General features: G+C 62.1%; 1 protein-coding gene across 1 annotated transcript in view; it reads left to right on the forward strand.

Annotated features, from left to right (window-relative positions):
* Positions 1 to 802: 802 nt before the first annotated feature.
* ZC3H3 (zinc finger CCCH-type containing 3) overlaps positions 803 to 13,384 on the forward strand; it is a 61,392-nt gene continuing 48,810 nt past the window's right edge. The window contains exons 1-3 of the mRNA XM_040261626.1: positions 803 to 880; positions 2,645 to 3,980; positions 5,016 to 5,212. Coding sequence (XP_040117560.1) covers positions 835 to 880; positions 2,645 to 3,980; positions 5,016 to 5,212 — 1,579 coding nt within the window. The 5' untranslated portion in view covers positions 803 to 834. The remainder of the gene's footprint in view (positions 881 to 2,644; positions 3,981 to 5,015; positions 5,213 to 13,384) is intronic.

Raw genomic sequence — 13,384 nt, forward strand, 5'->3', positions numbered from 1 at the left:
TTCCATCGTACAGATAAACACCGCTACCCATTCACCCTCATGGGCACTTGGGCTATTTCTACATTTTGTTATGGCAAATAATGCTTCACCCAACGTTGGCGCACGAGTATTTCGAGTCCCTGTTCTCACTTCTTCAGGGTATATACCCCGAAGTATTTGACTGCTGGCTCAAAGCGTCCATTTTTAACTTTCTGAGGAAACATTAGTTTACCACAGCGACCATACCCAGCTGTATACAGGGATGTACACACCTGTTTTCAAACTTGTTTCTACCGAAACGGCACAGTCCTTCACGCTTTCAGAGGTTTAACGCGTCCCTGCAGTGCCTCCCCGATCCCGGACGTCCCTTCCCCTGTGCCCGGCCGCCCAACAACAGAGCCGCACGGGCCCTCTTCGCGGCGGCTCACTCCCGCAGAGGCCCCCTCCAGCTCGACGCGGGAGGACCTGCGCCGTGGATAGCGTGGAGTCCCCGGCTCTGCCCCTCGCCCCGGGCCCACAGGGAAGGAACACTCTAGGCGAAGAACCCGGCCAGAACTCCTCAGGGCGCGGACTGTCCGCCGCAGCGTCCTCTCCGCAGGCGCCGAGAGGGGACTCCTGGCGCTCCATAGTGACGTGGCCTCCGCCCCCAGCACTGCGCATGAGTGACCCCGCCCCTCTAGGCGCAGCCAGAGCGTGGGCGCACGTCTCCCGAGGCCCCACTTCCGGCCGGTGGTCGCCCGGGCCCAGCCGCAGTGCGCAGTCGCGGTGCCTCCCAGCGCTCCGCCCTGCCTTCAGTAAAACGGTCGCCCGGCGATGACGTCGCGGGGGCCTGGCCGGGCGTCGCGGACTCCGGAGATGGAGGAAAAGGAGCAATTACGGCGGCAGATCCGCCTCCTGCAGGGTGGGTCGCGCCGGGCCCGGGTCGCGCGTCCCCTTCTTTCCCCTTGCTTCACAGCGGGACTCTGCCCGCCTCCCCGAAGGGGGCCGCTCCCGCCCGCGGGTCGGAGGCCGGGTCGGGTCGGTGGGGAGGTGGGTGGGGTCGGGCCGGGTCCTGGGGACCCTGAGGGGGCGTTCCCGGCTGGCCCAGCTCAGCCCCGCTCGGGTTTCCGCGGCGGGTGCAGGCGTTACCGGCGCTGCGGCCGCTGGCGGCGGGGCTGTCGCTTAGTAACAGGCGGGAAGCGACCCTCCCCGCCGCCGCGGGGGTGCGCGGCCTCGGCCCCCCCGGCGCGCTCCCTTGCTCGGGGCCAGTGGTGTGTATTTCTTCCCTGGACGCCCGGTTCTGACGCCTTTGTCCCTCCTTACAGCCACATTCTCCTTGATATTCCTGGCCCAGAATCCCCGGCCTTCAGGGTTTTCCAAACTTTTCCATTTTTAGACCTAAGACGGCATGTTGTTCAGTCATTAAGTCGTGTCTGACTCTTTTGCTACCTCAGTGACCGTAGCCCGGGGCTGCCCCATCCCTCATGCGGTGAAGAACCCGCCTGCGGTGCAGGAGGCACAGGAGACGCGGGTTCGATCCCTGGATAGGGAAGATCCCCTGGAGGAGGGCATGGCAACCCACTCCAGTATTCTTGCCTGGAGAGCCCCATGGACAGAGGAGCCTGGCGGGCTATGGTCAGTGAGGTGACTGAGCACATGTGGACTGCAGTCTGCCAGGGCTTTGAAGGAAATGGGCTGCCATTTCCTTCTCCAGGGGGTCTTCTTGACCCAGGGATTGAACCTGCATCTCTTGTGTCTCCTGCATTGGCAGATGGATTCTTTACCACTGAGTCATGAGAGATGGCTTGCTGCATTTTTTTTTTTAATCGTTTTAAATATTATTCCCACAAAGAGAAGACTTAAGAACTTGGGAAGTGTGTATTGGGAAGAGTTCAGTTGGGCTGAGCCCATCTACCAGCCACTTCCTGGCCCTCCATCATACCTGCTCTGAGGTGTCACCAGGTCTGGACGTGACTCTCTTTGGGCCTGAAGGTGGGACATATGGTGGGGGGGTGCTGTAACTGGAGGGCTTGTTGGCTGAGTTGTGACAGCTTGGGTGGTTCCAGCTGAGGCCTGTGTCTGCCTGCACAGCCACGCGGTCCAGGGACTTCCTTGGAAAGGCACCTGGTGGTCCCCTGTACTAGAACTCCAAATGTTAGGCCTTTTCTCTTCTTATGGGAGGATGATGTGACATTCTTGTCACGTGTGGAGTACTCGGGGTGTCAGTTATCTTACACTCGCTGTTGTATGTGCCAGGCAGGGAGGTCGTGATGGTGCAGCCCTGCCCCTTGTTTGGAGGCCTTCCGTGTCTCTCTTGAGGCGCTGCAGCATGGGCCCTGCTGGTCTCTTCATGCTGGGTGACACTTCGCCTCAGAGGATTGGGAACCCAGCGTAATATCCCTGGTGAATAGGGAATATCATGCCACAAGAGTGCATTTTAAGGATAAGCAGCCAGAAATAGGATTGAAGTAGGATTGATGGGAAGAGGCTCATGGGAAAGATTGGCCTAGGGGATTTAGGCTGACTGTCAGTGGTTCTCAGGCCCTGGGGCTGCCCGTCCTGTACGGGGACTTGGCAGGGTCCAGTGGGGTCTACAGGGTGTCTGGTCAGCTGATGCCCCTCCAGGGGATTCTCCCTGATTTTCCTCACCCTCCGGTTGACAGAGTCTATGCTCCTGCCTCCTCAGGTCTGATTGATGACTACAAAAGCCTCCACGGCAGTGCCTCTGCCCCAGGTACCTCCGCCGCTGTGGGCACCTCCACCACTTGCCAGTGGCAGCCGCCCACTTACAACAGCAGCAGGACCTTCAGTGCTCGCTACCCTCGTCCGAGCCGGAGGGGCTTTTCCCTGAACCATGGGCCTGCGTGGCGCAAGAAATACTCCCTCGTGAATCGGCCCTTGGGCTCCTCGGACCCGCCCGGTGATGGTGCTGCGCAGCTACCGCTCAGGGCTGAGGGCAGCCAGGGTCCTGAACCACAGCAGTACATCCTGGAGAGGCAGGTACAGCTCAGTCCAGACCAGAACATGGTCATCAAGATCAAACCACCATCCAAGCCGGGCTCGGCCAGCACTGCGGGGGTCCTGCAGACCTCCTTGGAAGAATACGAGGACCCCCCCTGGAACGACCACAGGCCTCGGGAAGGTGAGGGTGAGTCCCCTGGTGGGCAGCGGCAGCCTTCGAGGCAAGGAAGAGCCAAGGGGAGCTGCAGCGCGGAGGACCCCCTTCTGGTCTGCCAGAAGGAGCCTGGCAAGCCCCGGGTGGTGAAGTCAGTGAGCAGCATGAGCGAGAACCCCTCGGAGCCCCGGCGGACGGTCAGTGAGAGTGCAGTTGCGGTCAAGGCCCGCTTCCTGCCCTCTAGTCTGCCCCAGCGAAGCGGCATGGCCCCAGGCCGGAAGGCGGGCTCGCACTCTGTGGCCAGCTGTGCTGCACAGCTCCGTGGGGGCGGGGCCACGAACACCAGCCTCTCAGGCCCCTCCGCCACCTCTGGCCTGGTGGTAGGCCCAGCTCGACCTGCTGTTGGACCCAGGCAGACCAGGGAGCCCTCGATGCTGGTGTCTTGTCGAACCAACAAGTTCCGGAAGAACAACTACAAGTGGGTGGCCGCCTCGGCGAAGAGTCCTCGGGCCTCTCGGCGGGCCCTCAGTCCCAGGGCAGCGGCGGAGAACGTGTGCAAGGCCCCCTTTGCTGCAGCAGAACGAACAGAGAAGCCGCAGCTCAAAGCTGACCCAGACGCCAGGCCCAGGAGGTCTGCCGTGTCCTCTGTGCCTGGGGCCTCCCCCAGCAAGTACAAGTGGAAGGCCTCCAGCCCCTCGGCTTCCTCGGCCTCCTCCTTCCGTTGGCAGTCAGAGGTTGGCAGCAAGGACTGTGCCTCCCAGCTCTCCCCCGTCCCGTCTAGGTCCCCCCCAGTGGACAGACGGGCAGTGGAACCCAGCAGCTTGCAGCCTGTCTTCAGTGAGACTCCGCTCTCGGCTTACAAAGTGAAGAGCCGCACCAAGATCATCCGGAGGCGGGGCAGTGCCAGGTGCAGGCCGCTGCCCCTCCCTGGGTCTTGTCTGGGCAGGGCTGTGGGAGGCAGGGAGGAAGCATCGCCGCTGATGGGGCCTGAGGACGGAGCTTTGCCTGTGGTGCGTCAGCAAGTCCGGCAGGAATGAGGCCGCGGTTACTACTGTCCTTTTCAGTTAATGGGGAGGGGATGAGCGGAGATGGCGCCAGCAAGCCCTCCCTTTCCCTTGTTGGTGAGAGACCAGAGGCTGCTGGGATGGCTTCCATTCTGGGCCTGTGGCATGGTGGATGGACAGCTTTGTGCCCAGGCCAGGGGCAGGGTCTCTGCAGGAGAAAGGTAGCCAGGTGACAGTGACTCCCTCCCTCACTGAAGGCACATCAGCTTCCCGCCCTCTACCCACTTGGATCCAGAGGAGTTTGGAAGATGGCATGGTGGCCCAGGGCTTCAGGGTCAGGGACTTAATTGTGGAAGCTGCCAGATGGCTCTGCCATCAGGCATGGCGACACATGCCGTCTGCCAGGGAGTCCCACTCAGGTCCTTCCCACCGCTGACCTTGCCCTTGGACCCTGCTCCCCTGGACAGGCGATGTCTGGGCTGCTGGGCTCCGTGCTTTCCTCGCTGTTTCTCTCTAGCGGCCTCTGTGTCAGTGAGTGTGAGGAAGGGAGCCATGGGGCTGGTGGTGGTCCCTCCTTGGGACGACACCTGCCTCCTCTGCTTCTCCCCCAGTTCCACGTGGGGGCTCATCTCATCCTGCCGGGGAAGTGCAGGAGGTGGTCGTGGAAACACCTGGTGGGGGTCAAGGGCTGTGCTCCTCTGCCCTCCACCTGCCCTGGCTCTGGGGTCCTCCAGGGCTGTGGCTGGAAGCCGGATGGGGTGGGGTGGGGGGGATGGACGGGCAGGGAGCCACTGAGGTGGATCAGGTGGGAAAGTGAAGTTGGGGGGCCAGACGCTGCTGGGGCTTAACTGCCTGCCAGGGCTGATCCATTGGTTCTGGGATCTGGGTGGGCAAGGCGGGGAGGGTGCCTGCTAGAGCTACCTACTCTGTCTCTGCAGCCTTCCTGGGGACAAGAAGAGCAGCCCCCCACCTGCTGCCATGGCTAAGAGTCAGTTCAGCCTGCGGCGGAAGCAGGCCCTCCGGGGAAAGAGCAGCCCCGTTACGAAGAAGACGCCCAACAAGGGGCTGATGCCGGTCACCAAGCCCCGGCCATGCTGCCTGCCTCCCGGCCGCACCTACCTCCCCTCCAAGGAAGGTATGCTGGGAAGAGGAGCTCCCTGGGCCTGCGCTGGCTCTGCTCCCCTCTGGGACCCATGTTCCCCGTCCACCTAGTGCTGTCAGGCCCTGGCCCAAGAGCCGCTGGGCCTGGCGGCAGTGGGCGGCCCGGGCTGCGGTGCTGTGCGCTGCACTCGGGGCCGTGATAAGGTTGTCAGGCAGGCACGTGCAGCCTCTTGAGCACATCCCTCTGTGCCTGCACAGCCGCATCGTCTTGGCAGAGGTGGGAAAGCAGATAGCCCTGAAGGGGGTGTTGGCCTGGATGGTGCCGCCCAGGGCCCCTCCCTCTTGTTCTCGCTGCCCTGTCCTCGGGCTGCTGCCTCCTCTCAAGGCCTGAGCGGGCCCGGGAGGCGTCGCTCTGCCCTCTCAGTGAGTCCCTGGCGCCCCCTGCTGTGGCGATGGCAGTGCTCCGGGGGGCTGGTCCTGGGTGTCTCCTCGGAGCAGCTGGGACTTCCTCACAGACACACCAGGGATCTGGTCCTGGGCGCTGCCACTGGGGCTTGTGCTCCAGGGACTGTGCTGCCTCGGTGCTCAGGGCCCAGCTGGGGTCCAGGACCGCGTGCAGCACCTACACAGAGCTGGCCAGAGAGTGTGGGCCCTGGGGCCCAGGCGGAGGCCTGTGCGGGGTGGAGAGGGCACCAGCCTCCCTCTCACCCAGTCGCCTTTGGCTGCATGTCCCTGGGTCCTGGCAAGCGTGGATTTCACCCCGGTGGCAGCAGAGGGAGCCTGTCAGCGGCCCCTGGGGGCTGCAAGGAGGCTGGGTTGGGGGTTCGGCCTTGGCTGTGGGACTGACTGGAGAGAACCAGTGGAGAAGTCACGTGTTTTAAGAGGCTGGCAGGGGCTGGGGAGCCCGCTGGGAGCCTGAGGCCAGCTGGGGCTTCTTTGGGACAGCCGGGAGAGGGGCCAGGGTGCTCTCTGGAGGCTGGGCATCTGCAGGGCCGTGCGGCCCCTGTCCGGGTGCTCTCGGTCACAGTGCTGTCTCTGTTGGCAGAGAAGCTGCAGGCGGAGCTGTCCCCAAGGTGGTGGTGCTCAGGGGCCGGGAGCGGGAGGCGGCTGCCCCGGATTTCGGGGTCCCGGAACCCCGAGGCAGGGGTGTTCCCTCCTGCCCTTCCGGTGCCTGCATGCGAGCCGGCCAGGTGCTGAGGTGTTTGCATAGTAACCGGCTACGAGCAGGGAGTGGGGGTGTCCAGGAGGGGTCTCGCATGGAGGTTGTGTTTCAGAGGGTCTTGAGTGAGGGACGTGGTAGGAGGGAGCTGGGGACGGTGTCCCAGCAGGGGCGGCGTGCTCCTGCCAGCAGAGCCCTTGGGGGAGCTGGTGGGTGTCTGCCGGGTGCTGGGCTCCCGTGGAAGCCAGTATGTGTGTGGAGCAGCTGCTGGGCAGGCGTTAAGGGCAGCATGGTCATGGCAGACAGGGCCCTGGGCCTCTTGGCTGCCTTCCTGCTGCCCGGAGTGCTAGGTCCTGATGTAAGGACTGATGCTGGCCTCGACTGTGTCTCTGCCAGCCCTGTGCTGCCCCTGCCCCATGGAGCCTGGGCTGCAGGCCTATGGGCCCAAGGCAGACAGTTGCCATCCTGTGTCCTGGGCCCCTGTGGAAGGAGCACCGTGAGGTCAAAGAGGTCATTCTGTGCCGTGGGCTGGGAGCGCTCTCCAGATGGTGGGGAGGTTAGCACTGTGGACTGTCCATGCAGAGTCCTGGGGGCCCACTCTCCCTGCTCCAAGCTGGAGGGCTCTGGTGGTTTGGGGGTTGAGGTGAGGGCTGCCCCAGGCCCGGGAACAGCCTGGCTGCGGCCGTGCTGTAGGCGCCACGGGCCAAGGGGCTGCCGGGGAGCTAGAGAGCAGGACAGGGGCCCGTGGGCAGCGTCCCAGGGCCGTGGGCTGGGGACGCTCTAGGATGCTCACCCTGTTGTAGGGTGGACAGGGTGACGGGTTGACGGGGCCACGGATCTGGTGCCAGGCCACAAGGGGGAGGTGGCTTGTGTCTTCCCTGGAGCTGCACCTGCACTTGGGAACCGCGTGGTCCCGTTTTAGGCCTCGGGCAGAGTGGGGTGCAGGCTGGGGATGGTGGAGGCTGTTCCTGCTGGCAGGGTGCTCTGCTACTCGGAGGGAGGCGGGAGCAAGGCTCTGGGCACGACAGGGTGTGGGGTGCGGACCGCAGCGCCTTGCGCTCTCCCACTCGGAGGCGGACAGATCAGCCTGCAGGGGAGATGGAGGGGGAGCTGGGAAGAGGCTCCTCTTGGGGGGCTTGGAGAAGGCTTCCACTTGCTTGGCCACTCTTCTTACCCCCACGTGTCCTCCACCTGTCAGCCTTCCACGTGCCACACCTCTGGGCTCTGCCCTGGCTCCCGTGGTCTGCACGTGCCGGGGCCGGGGCGTCGGTGGACAGTAGAAGCAGAAAGCTCCTTGGGTGCTTGTAAACAGGTCGAAAAACTGCTTTCAGCCTCTGTGGAAAAGGAAATGGGCAGTGGTGTCTCAGGAGCTATGGGGAGTGGGGGGCAGCTTTAGCTAGGCAGGCAGTCTGGGGCATCTCTGAGGAGCCCCCTCTGAGCCCTGAACCCACCTGTGTGAGGAGAGGTGAGAGCGAGGGGACACACCTGTGCAGGCGAGGTTGCGGCGGGGCTGAACTCCGCTTGTCTGGGAGCGGAGACCCCTCTGCGCAGCGTCCCGGAGGGCGGGAGAGGCTCAGGCCAGAGGCAGGTGGGCCTGGAGGGTGGGAAGGGGCGCTGTGCCGCAGTAAGGAAAGGGGGTCCTGTTGGGAAGCCGCTGAGGGACGGTGGAGGCGCAGGGGTCCTATGGAAGCATGCTCGGGGACAGAAGGCAGCCAAGTCCAGGCCCGAGGAGTGACCGGGCCGGAGGGGCAGGAGCCAGGGTGGACCTGTGGGTGAGGGTTGACCTCCAGGCCCAGGGCAGGGGTCCTTATCCCCAGACTTGATGGCAGGGAGCTCATGGGAGAGGCTTGTGTAGAGACTGGGCAGGGGTGAAGGTAGGGGTGAGGCCTGGGGGAGGGGGAGGGGGGAGGCCTGGGGTGGGGACCGGGGGAAGGGGCAGCATTTCCCTGGCTCCCCGCCCCTCCCGGCTCCCTCCCTTTCAGCTCTGTGCAGGACTTGGGCTTTTATCTAATGTTGTGGGTGCTTGGGGTGAGCAGGTGAGCCCCTCCTGGCCCCCTTGGTGGGCCTGAGCAGCTGTGTGTGTCCGTGTGTCCATATCGCCGCGGGGGCGGCCCCTTCATCTGCTTATTTCAGCTTCTCTGCTCTGTTTCCCCACACAGACCTTAGTGCCAGGTGCAGCCCTTCTCTCTGAGCTGGCTGTGGGCTGAGGATGGGGAGGGAGAGCCCTGGGGTCCCCTCTAGGCCTGCTGTGCAGCCCGGTGGCCAGAAGAGGGCGCGCTCGCCCTTCTTATCACTCATCCACCTTTTTCTGGTAATTGATTGCCTAATTTTCTCTTTATGTGAAAGAAAGCAGATATCAAGTAATTTGCAGCAATAACCTGCTAATGCTGGGCCAGTATCGAAACTCCCCTGTTCATTTCAAGTGGCAGATAAAACACTAATACATAATTATCCTTGCAAATTGGATTGTTTTAAATAACCAAAAGGCTGCGGCCAGGAGAAAGCGATCCCATCTCCCTTGAGTTACTATTGCAGTGTAATTGCCGCGTTCAATCAATTTCCCTGGCATTAGAAATTCCATCACAATCAACATTAAGCTTTATTCATTGTGATGGCTAAGAGCCGGGCCATTTCTCCTCTTTTTCTTAACTGGCAAAATTAATCAGGGAAAAGATTTTAAACATTTACCCGTGCAAAAGAGGTCAGCTCTGCCACTATATTGCTCAGCAGATAAGAGGGCTAATAAAAAGAAAATTGAATTACTAATGATCACCAGGAACAGAGTATATAAAACCTGGCAATCGCCGGCTCAGGAAAAGGGAGAATCAATTTTCTTGGGACAAGGTGCGCTCATTTTTTATTTTGGCGCATATTATCAGCAATTTAATTTGAGAGCGCATAAACAGGAGGAAACAGTTAGGGAATAATGAGCCCGGAGGTGTAAAGTGCCGCAGGATGTATGCTGTACACAATTTATTTGGCACAACAGATAATCACTTTAATTGAATTCAAAACTGCATTGTTCAGCAGGCACGTGGACACTGTGCCTGGGGACTGAGCTGGAGGTTCAGCCTGACTCCGCCTCTTACTTTCTTTCCCTTCCCTGCCTCTCCCCTGCTTTCCTGGCTCCCGGCCAAGCTCCCCCCCCCCCCCCCCAGTCCCTGGGCTTAGAGGCCAGCTCTGGCTGGGGAAGGGGTAGGTGGTCCCTGGGGGTGACCATGTGACAGCGCCCCCCAGGCTCCCTGGGGAGTACCTGCACCTTGGTTGCCAGAGACCTCAGTTAATCTGCCTCAGGGCAAACAGACCCAAGAGAAGGCTACAGAGAAGAGAACCTTTAGTAGAGAGCTTCTAGGGAGTGTGTTGAGGGCGGGCACTTTCCAGCGCCTGGGGCTTCAGGGCCCACTCTGGGGTTCCCCTCCCCACCACACTGGACCCACCACTGTGACTCGGGGGTCCTGAGGTGACAGGCTCCAAGTGTAGCGCGGACCCTGACACCCTGTGTGCAAAGAGAGTGCAGTGGGCGCCACAGGAGCCCCGCACTGCACTTGCCATGTGGCTCCAGGCTGGCTTCCTGCCCCCGTCCTGCAAGGGGGCTTCCTGGGAGCAGCAAATGTTTGCTTCTTGGGCCAAGGAAAAGCCGCAGGCGACTGCATGGGCAGTGGCGTCCTCATCTCCCTGGACTTGCTGGGGCAGGGCCTCCTCCGCCTCACCTGCCCAGGACAGTGGGCACACGGCCATAGCCCCCACCACTCGCCCGCCTGTCAGGAGCTCCGGATGTGGCGGGGCTGTGCGTGTGGGCCGTGTTTGACAGGAAGGGCCCAGGTTTCCTGGGGGAGCCAGGTGTGGGTCTGAGGGCCGCCAGGGCCTTCCCTCAGGCCTGCTGGCCTCACGCAGCGCCTGCCTCTGGCCGAGAGCTTGCCAAGCTCGTGGCGGGTGCTCCCCACACGCCCCTCAGTCTGCCGTGCCAGCCACACGGTCTGGAAGGTCTGCTGTCACCTGTTTGTGGGTGCACCTGTTTGGGGTGGGCACGCATCCTTGGTCACCAGCAGAGAGGGCGGTGGGGGGGGGGCTTGCCCAGTCTTCACCTTGCAACTCCGATCCCTGGAGTTTGTCCAGGAAGCTGTCAGGGAGTCTCTCCCATGTAAGTCCCGCATGGGCTCCTGCCCCGGCTGCCCTTCCCTGCCGGTGCCTGGGCTCCTCACCAAGGCCCCAGGTGACTGTTCTGCCCTCCCCCAGCCCAGAACAGGGGCCTGTGCGGACCAAGGGTCCCTGAGACACACAGTCCCCTGGTGGGCCCTCTGCTGGCAGACTGAGGGGACATCCTGGGGCTGCCTCCCCCTCTGCTCAGTTGTTTGGGCTTGAAGGGCCCGCGTTGGGGCTGTCCCCAGGTCCCTGGGGTGCCCTTCTGAGCCAGTGGAGGTCCGAGCAGGCCCTCAGCTGCCTGGGTGCCAAAACCAGCCGGTGGGGCTCAGTTTGTTGGCCCTCGGCAGGGCTCTCCTCGAACAGCACCAGCTCGGGGACTTGGGGTGGACACCTACAGGGAGTGCTTCGCCCGCCTGCTGTGTGCTCAGCCATCCTCACTTAACCTCCTCCGTGGCCTGAAGGTTCCAGGTGCACAGCAGCCCTGCTCTAACCACTCTGCCTATGCCACCCCTCTCCACACCCTCCCTGCCCCCTCCCGTCTCACCAGGCCCCCACCCCTCCTGACAGGGCCCCACCCCACCCCCGCCTCTGACCAGGTGTGTCCAGTGGGCAGGGGCAGGCAGTGGGCCAGGTAGTGGCCCTGCAGCATGGCTCTTGGAGGCAGCCCAGAACCCGCTGCTTGGCGCCGGGCAGCCCCGTGCCTGGCCTCGCTGGTGTCCGGGCCGCGGTCAGTGGTCAGAGGGGCAGAGCGAAGCCTGCCCTGGGCCTCCACACTCATCAGTAGCATTTTCATCACTAGTGCCCTCTGGGAGCGCTTTGGGAGGGCCATGATGCAGGCTTGCCGTGGCACAGAGGGGACACAGGCCTGGGGGCTTCCTGAGGCATCCCCATGCTGGCCTGTGCTCCGATCCTGGGGCCTCCCCAAGGCGTGGAAAGCCCCTACCCTGAGCCTCCAGGCTGGCACTGACCGGGCTTTGCTCTGTCCCCGCGTCCTGGGCGTTTCTGAGCCGGTTGAGGGGACAGGGCGGTCAGGTGCTGAGGGCAGGTTTGGTGGATGCTAGACTGGCTGGCTGCTGGATATTCCCACCTTGGAGTAATCTGTGGTCCAGTCTCTCCCGCTGGGGTGCAGACGGGTTGTCAGTTTTACTGCTGCAACACCGCAAAGGGCGCAAGAGCAGTTCCATCCGGAGTCCTGCTTCCTAAGAGAAAAGGAAAACGCTGAAGCAGGCCCTGTGGAAGGCAGTCGCAGCGATCCTGAGCCTTGCATAAATTATCAGGCGTGTCGGAGGCTTCCCGGTTTATGTCTGTCGTGGCGGTGCTAATTAATTATTCGGGCAGAGCTGGCCCGGGAGCGTGTGCATGTGCACACAGTGCTGTGTGGTGCTCGCAGGCTTGGGCCTCCTGGGGTGCTGTGGGCTCCAGGAGCCAGGGCACCGCCGTGACTCTAGCTGAAGCCCTGGGACCGCTCCTGCCTGGGAAGGAGGGGCGGTGTTCCTACTGCGGCCCTGGCGGCTTGTGGGCAGGGTCCCCAGGCGTCTTGACGAATGTGGATGGTATGCTGGGGCGGCCCGCCTGGCCGTGGCTCGGGGATTGGTGGTGGGAGCTGCCTGGGAGGCAGGGCCACGTCAGCCTGAGTCCTCTGGGCGGATTTCTTTCCTGCCAGGGCTAGCCGTGAGGAGGAGGGAGACCCCCCAGGCCGTGGTGGGGGTGTCCCCAGAGTGGACCTTGTGGAGCCGGCCTCAGGAGAGGGATAGTCACTAAGCTTGGAGTGGTCCTGCCCTGAGGTTCCAGTGTTAGTGGGAGGAGCAGGAGAGACCACCATGGCTCCCAGTCCAGGAGCCTGCCCCGGACTCCTCCACACAACACCCCCAGACTCCCCTGGACACCCTGGCCGGGCCCTGTGCAGGGCAGGCAGTGATGCAGTGGACCCTCCCTCTGAGACTCAGAGCCAGGCTCTGGGCTGGAGCTGCTCTCCTGTCCCTCTCGGGGTGGAGCTGGGGCCACTGGGGTGGGGAGCTGATCTTGGGCCCAGATGATGTTTCAGATAGACCTCGGCAGACGCCTCTCCCGGGGAGCGCTCTGTTCCTGGCTCTCGTGACCCCGTGTGCTTTCACGGGGAAGGGTGCCAGGAGGGGTTGGGGCCTGGTTGAATCTGGCTCAGGCTGCTGCCTCCACACTGTGCTGTGAAGGCAGGGAGCAGGTGCCAGGCTGCGAGGCTGTTCTGCCTTGACGGTGGGCCTGGCTGGAGGTGTCCCTGGCCGGCTCTGGCAGTGCCAGCAGTGGAGGCAGGAGCCTGGGCGGGGGCTGCTGTCAGAGCCACCTGGTCGGGCCAGTGCACCGAGTTTGGACGCAGCACACCAGGGTCAGATGGCTGGACATTTGCCTTCAGCCTCTCTTTTCTGAAATATGCTGATGTAAGGTTGTAAACTTCCCCCTGAGCGTAGCCTTAGGTGTCTTCTGCAAGTTAACTATTTTTGTGTTCCTCTAAAACTTTTTCTAACTTTTGTTGTAATTTTTTCTTTGATCCAGGCTTATTCAGAAGGGATTGCTTCATTTCTAAACCTCTGAGGCTTTTGAGGTTCTTTGTAAAATGATCACTCCCCACCTTCACTGGGGGGGTTTAGGGTCCACTTTGGTTAAGCTCTTGAGTGTGCTTAGAAGGAATGAGTCCACTTGGTGAGTTTGGGGCTGTAAGGAGAGTTGTATTCGTTGTGTTTTTCAAACCTGTGGTGAACTTCCCGATTTTGAGGGGCAGGAAAGACTTGTTTTTGCCAGTCTCTGAGAGGGTGTGGAGACTCTCCACTGTGCCTGTGGATGTGCTCGTGTCTCCAGTTGTCACTTTTGCATTAATATTTATTTTAAGGTTATTTTACTGAGTGCAAAGCATTTAGAGTTGTTACATCT

Source organism: Oryx dammah, unplaced genomic scaffold (assembly GCF_014754425.2).
Source record: "Oryx dammah isolate SB20612 unplaced genomic scaffold, SCBI_Odam_1.1 HiC_scaffold_19, whole genome shotgun sequence".
In the NCBI taxonomy this organism is placed as follows: Eukaryota; Metazoa; Chordata; class Mammalia; order Artiodactyla; family Bovidae; genus Oryx; species Oryx dammah.